This window comes from Benincasa hispida, chromosome 7 (genome assembly GCF_027475165.1).
Source record: "Benincasa hispida cultivar pf3 chromosome 7, pf3_genome.v1.1, whole genome shotgun sequence".
NCBI lineage: Eukaryota > Viridiplantae > Streptophyta > Magnoliopsida > Cucurbitales > Cucurbitaceae > Benincasa > Benincasa hispida.
In genome coordinates, this window is record NC_143484.1 from 19,653,680 (window position 1) to 19,660,234 (window position 6,555).

General features: G+C 30.9%; 1 protein-coding gene across 8 annotated transcripts; it reads right to left on the minus strand.

Annotated features, from left to right (window-relative positions):
• Window positions 1-506: 506 nt before the first annotated feature.
• On the minus strand, window positions 507-5,915 carry LOC120069674 (uncharacterized). 8 transcript variants are annotated; one of them, XR_016530571.1, is made up of 5 exons: window positions 4,361-5,879; window positions 2,945-3,009; window positions 1,867-2,086; window positions 1,712-1,767; window positions 531-783 (listed from the first exon to the last, which is right to left on the minus strand). XR_016530571.1 is itself a non-coding variant. In XM_090315395.1 (4 exons), the coding sequence occupies exons 2-4, from the start codon at window positions 2,999-3,001 to the stop codon at window positions 645-647; spliced, it is 252 nt and encodes an 83-aa protein (XP_090171521.1). In that variant the 5' UTR covers window positions 3,002-3,009; window positions 4,361-5,915; the 3' UTR covers window positions 507-644. The 8 variants fall into 8 exon arrangements, 2 of the variants coding, with proteins under 2 accessions (XP_090171521.1, XP_090171520.1); XM_090315395.1 differs by lacking the exon at window positions 1,867-2,086 and having other exon boundaries at window positions 507-783; window positions 4,361-5,915; XR_016530573.1 differs by lacking the exon at window positions 2,945-3,009 and having other exon boundaries at window positions 534-783; window positions 4,361-5,877.
• Between the last annotated feature and the right edge of the window lie 640 nt (window positions 5,916-6,555).

Here is a 6,555-nt window from a genome sequence, read left to right on the forward strand (position 1 = left end):
ATTAAAAAAAAGTTATTTTTGTTATTAGATTTAGATTGATGTCATTTTATATGTGGCATGAAATTCATTAAACAATGTCCTTACATATATTTTTATAAAATCTTTATTCGCACAAAAATTTTGGACTTTAATGTTGATTGACAACCGACATTAAAAATCATGTTATAAAAGATCTTTAATGTCAGTTGTCCTTAATGTCGATTTCAAACCAACATTAAAGATCTTTTATAACATGATCTTCAATGTCGGTTGTCAACCGACATTAAAGACCTTTAATGTCGGTTTTATACTGACATTGAAGCCTAAAATTCATGTTCGTTTTTTTCAATTATTGACCGTTTTTTTAAATTTCCATTGTCCAATACATTTTTAATGTCGGTCAAAAAGTTAAAAACGACATTATATGTCTTGTGTTGGGTCACAAAGTACGAATAATAGTTAGCTCCCAAAGAGAATTATTTTTATCTATTAAGATTTCAACAAACACAAAAATTTAAATCTAAATTTTGTTCATAAAGTACAAATAATAGTTAGCTCCCAAAGAGCATAACAAAATTTATACGTACAAAGCAGTACTAACAAACTTGAATTTATAATATTCTCATAAGCTAAAAGAATGAAAAAAACAAAGGTTAACAATCTCTTCAATCAACCTCGTAACTCATTCCACTAAAAATTAATTGAATTGCGTGTAAAACGATACTTTCCAAGTAAAGTTTGAGCTTCTGCTCCTCTGCTATAGCTACTAGCTCCAATGCCAAAACCCAACCTTCCACCAGTACCCTGAGAAAGTTTTTAAGTATGGCAACAATCAACAACATAGTTTAGAAAAATATGATAAATATCACAATTTTCAAGAGTCGAAAAAGAACAACTTCAAAATATAAATCCAGAACTTAAAAGTTTGTAAACAAACTTGTAATTTTATTTAAATGTTATAAAGAATCCAAACAATAAATTCAGCAAAGGAGTTCTTTTTTCATTTTAGATTTCATAGGCAACTAGACCCATCATATTAACTAAACAAGTCTAAGATGAAAATAGATCATGCACAAGTGTATGCCACGAAGGAAATCACTCATACCAAATTGCTTGTTGTTAATAAACGCAATACAATCTTATTTTTACTTTTCAACAATTTCTTGTTTTCAGAAAAATACACCAACTAAGCATGAGTACTAAGCTAGAGTGTCTACAGGAAATACGGAGATTTATCCCTAAACTAAATTCCAAGTAAGATCAAAGCAAATTAGAAAAAACAAAAAAAAGAAAAAAAAAGAAAAAAGAAAGAAAGAAAGAAGGAGATAATCCAATAGGATGATCTAAGGGAAAATCAGAACTTCAAACGAATTCCATTACCACAAAGAGAACAAGATTTGAATAGCTTAAGTTCCTCCCAAATTTAACATATAGTTCTATGGAGCAATAACAAGATCTAAACATCCAACAATCAATCAATAGATCACGATGTACACATAACAAAGTTAAGAAAATACCTCTCTCTTCTTGCATTTCTCATAAACATCAAAAGTATAAACTTGAAAAATGTTTTATTTAAGAAATCTACTAATGCAATCAGTCTAAGTCATTGAAATACAGTTTCTCATCAACTTACCAAAGTATAGCCTTGAAAAATGTTTTATTTAAGAAATTTATTTTACCAAATACAAAAAAATAAAACCGATAGTTGTCACGTAGCAATCTAATTTACCTTATCTTCACTGAATCTTCCGACCTTGCATATTTTTTCAAAATGTTCTCTCCCAGCTGCATATTCCATAATTATAAGCAAATATGTGAGAGTGAGTATGATTGCGTTAAAAAATCTATTTGAATAGAAATTTAACAAAAAAATATACATTATACCATCTTTCTATCAATAGTCAACATAAAACTATTTTCTAATCTGAGTGAAATGCTTAGGAGGTATTCCAAATCCTCCAACTCCACCAACGGCAACACCAAAAGCAGAGAAACCACCACTTCCTTGCTGACTATCGAACGCCCCAAATACACCTACAAAGCCTCCACCTGGTAGCTATTCTAATTTCTACATACCTCAATTTTGTGTTGACATTTTATAGATCTACAAATGAAAACTAACCTAGTTTAGCAAATGATTTCAAGACAAAAAAGTAAAAGTGCAAAGAATAGAAAGCAATAAGGAAATCAAATATTGAATGGATCTGAGACAGAGCTCGAAGATTGAAACAGATCTGAGCTGAGATCGAGTTCAAAGAACGACGAACCTCAGCGACTTTTTCTTTTTTAAATCTATAATAATAAGTCACAAAAGAAGAAGTGGAGATGATAATTTAACTCTAAAACAAGGGTAATCAACAAATTACCAAAACTCACGAGTGTTACATGGCAAAATTAAAATTTTGTTAGATCTAAACAACTTTTATTGGTATATCAGAAAAGAGCAAGAACTTACTTTTAAACTATAAAATATAAACTAAAACTTGTAAATATCCCCTCCCCCAGAAAAAAAAAAAAAAAAAAAAAGTGTACACACACTTGTTGCCATTATATAGTGTTTTCCAAATAGTCTTTCAATTGTTTTTTCGTTATGTCCTCTCAACCATCTACCACAGATTTAACCTAACCTACAATGCATGAATAACCCACAAACTACAATACTACAAAAGAATTCATATAGACATATAATGCATAAATATAAACTACCAAAGGATGCCTAAGAAGTTTCACTCAATGGAAGTCATAAACGACTAAGCTATGACTACCATAACTGCAGGATAGTCATAGCATTCCAACACTGAATCTAATCCAAAATTTTAGAACAAATAGAAAGAATCAAGAAACTTGCCCCCTCTTAAAGCTCTTTAAAAGAAATAGCACCTATATTTTCTGTTTTTAAGCTCAACAGACAAGCAATAATATCAAGCATGAAATAAATTTGGAGGAAAAACATAACTCTTACCTTTCCTTCATGATCATCGGTTATTAACTGTCCAAGAGCTTCTACTTGAGACTCCATTCCTAAAACTACTAAGATTTTGAGGAACGTTAACAAACTACCAAGATTCTGCTTTAGACCCATTGCCAAAATTATCAAGATCCATAACATAAATACAAGAATCTCAGTATGAAAAATTTTCTAAATAAAGTTACATTAGCTTCAAAATCTTTTGCTAGAAAGCCAAGCAGTGATAAAAAAATCGAAGCAAAGATTTTATTCAATAATGAGCAACAATCACCAAATCATGGATTCAAATAGATAAAGGAAGTAGACTAAAATGTTCATGTAAAGAAACTAGAGATTAAGTAAAGGATGCAGGCTGGTTGGAGACCCAGCCGAACAAAGAGCTCATATCACAATGAACTTTGTAGGTTGAATACCCGCTTTCAATGTGTTTTTTTTTTTTTACCTCACCTCTTGTATCTTGCTCTCTGAAGTTGCAAAGAAAAATTCTTATGGTAAAATGATATGATATTGGCTCATTACCCTTGTTTAGAAAGCTTAAAGCCAGAATCATACTAACATGTATTACATGACAACTTGTCTCTACCTGCTTCTAAGACCAATCATATTTATAACCTATAAAGATAAACTAAGATTGTAATAGGAACCTGCATTATCTCAACAAAAAGAAGAATATTAATTTTTCTAAATATTTATTGACTACACCAATTATAAAAATTATCTTTAAAAATTCTTTCATAACTCCAAAACAAAAATCGATCTCCTCTTTAGTTAACATTAAAAACATATATATTCACACGACCTACAAAAGTAATACAAGAATCTCGGGTATATTCTTTTTGAAGATTGTACTTGTTTTCCTCAAGTAATTACATCTTTCATACATGAAACTAGTGGATAACAAGAAGTCTAAAATGGTTATCAAATGGAGTGTAAAAAATATTTCAGGGGAATACTTGATCACCGTTAATAATCATATAAGAAGCAATAATCATATTAGAGAACTGTTGGCTTTTGAGATACTAAACAATAGAAACAGGTAGCAGTTTGTAGTCATGGATTGCCTTTCAAATTCATCAAAAATAATTTATTATACTTTTCAGGATCCAATCAAGCCATGAAAAATATAAACATGGGACATCATAGAAAAAAAGAAGATGGAAATTAAATATCTTTTTTTTTTTTTTAACCTTGTCCACCCCAAGGTGGGAATGATCAAAAAGCCAAGCACTTTCATTTCTTAATATTGTATTTGCATTATCATTCATATACCATCTACATCCAAAAAAAAAAAAAGAAAGTTGCCAAATCTATACTTCATAGATGAAAAAAGAAATCATATAAAAAAACTAAAACACAAACACTGAGAAATCACTCAGTATACATAATTCAAGATTAGAAAAGGAAAATTACCCGAAAGACAACAAGCAACAATGATCTAGTGGGCCATTATCTTTAGCAAAGGAATTAAGGCTTCAAATTCTTCATTGCAACTCCACCAAAGATCTTGAAGTCTCAACTGATTTTGCACTTTAAAGGTGTTCTTTAGATGTATTTGATGAAAACTTATAGAGTGAGGAAACAGATTATGAGAACACTAAATATTGTTGGTATGAATTGTTGGAAATAATTATAATTTCACCATGGATGTCAATTTGGCTAAATTTATAGGGTTGATGCTATTTCATTTGTTTCTTTCTTATGTTTAGTTCTTGTTGCCAACTTTTTACTTTCACCCACTAATGTCTCTCTTTCTTGTTGTTTCTTTACTTCTGTTTAATTGCAGAAAATGGTGAAAAGCACTTATCTAATGGGTTAATTTTGAAAATTTTGAACTATTGTTTTCTTGTTGTGATGTCATTGTCACTGTCACATGCTTTTAGATGGTAAGATTCTCAAATTTTGGCCATGATTCTATTCTATTTTCATCTTCTTTCTAGTCCAATTTCTAAGAAAATTATTGATAAAAAGAGCTTGGTTTTTAATAATCAAAACGATTATTGATGGCAACCTTTAATAAGTGGAGTCATTCTCAAATAAATGCAACAATGATATAAGATAGTTTTGGATTTAAGTGGTAAATAAGTACATTATATGTGGGCAATTCTAGAATGATTTTTAACTAAATAAAGAAAGATGTGAAGAAAAAGGGATTACATGAGTGAAGTTTAATCAAATATATAAATGGTTCTTCCAACTTGCTCTACCAAGTAACTCTATAAGCCAAACACTCCCTTAGAGAGTAGATTTCTTGGTGAAAATGAATGAATGATATAACATAGTATATAGAATACTGAGGTTCCTAACAGAAAAAAGGGAGTTCCAAGGAAAAAAAGAGATTACCTTCCTTCCATAGCGAACCTTGTAAACAGAGCTGAGACTGATGAATTTGGGAATAGAGGAGTAGATCAGGCCAGATTGGAAGACCCACGAGTAGATCAGGCAAATAGATGACTGGATCGAAAAATCCCACGACTAAATCTACAAATCCAACGTTGTCGACCCACCTCCACTACCAGAATGAGCTAGACGGCAAGCTGAACTCCCCTGAAGCCCACGACAGAACTAGCCTACCAGATATGATGGTCGAACGATCTGACGATCAGTCCACGAGCTGGACGATGAGCTGAACTCCATGACAAGGTAAACAAGGTATGATGGAGCTGGCCGATCTGCGAACAAAGGGTATAACAGACAACGCCCAATTACGACAACGATCGGACGACATGCGAACAAGGTATGACAAAGAACGCCCACGACAACAACGACCGAAACAATGTCGGCAATGATAACAACCGAAATGGTGAAGAGGAAGAGAGGGTTTGTAAGAGAGAAGTGAGAAAGGAGAGAGAAGAAAGTTAGTGTGAAATGAAAGAGAGATATTTTTAACTGAAGTTAAAAAAATAAATGGGGACCTTTAATGTCGGTTCTAAACCGACATTGTAGTCTATCTTTAATGTCGGTTTAAAACTGACATTAAAGATCCGTTTTTTTTAAAAAAAAAAAAAAAAAATCGACATTAACTACAATGTCGGTTTAGAACCGACATTAAAGATCCTTTTTTTAAAAAAAAAAAAAAAAAAAATCAAATCGACATTATACATCCAATTTCACTTTTCCCAACTGACATTGAAGCCTAAAATTCTTGTAGTATCATGCATGTTTATCCTTTAATGTTATTGATAATGATCCTATATTTTCTTTTGAGTTAATAAAAACCTAAATTCTTATGTAAAGGATCTTCCGGATGATGAAACTCAAACTTTTGAAAAGTCGTTATTTTGAAATTCTTGAGGTATACAGTCAAATTCCTGAAAAGCCAAGATTTGATTTTAATGTGTTTTTCTTTTAAATTAAGATTCTTGATTTTAATAAAAACTCCTATCCTTTTTGTATTTCTTTTTTTTCCTCTCTCTATTACTATTTTTTTCTAATAGAAGTTACTTTGGCAAAAAGTATGCATTTAAAAAAAAAAAACAATCTTTTCATAAAAAGAAATTTTCTTTCAAAGTAAACTTTGATTTTTTTTTCTAATATCATCCTTTGATTAGGTGCTTCTATTGGGGGATTCAAGCATATTTTCCTCCCTGAGACATTTTTTCTTGAGT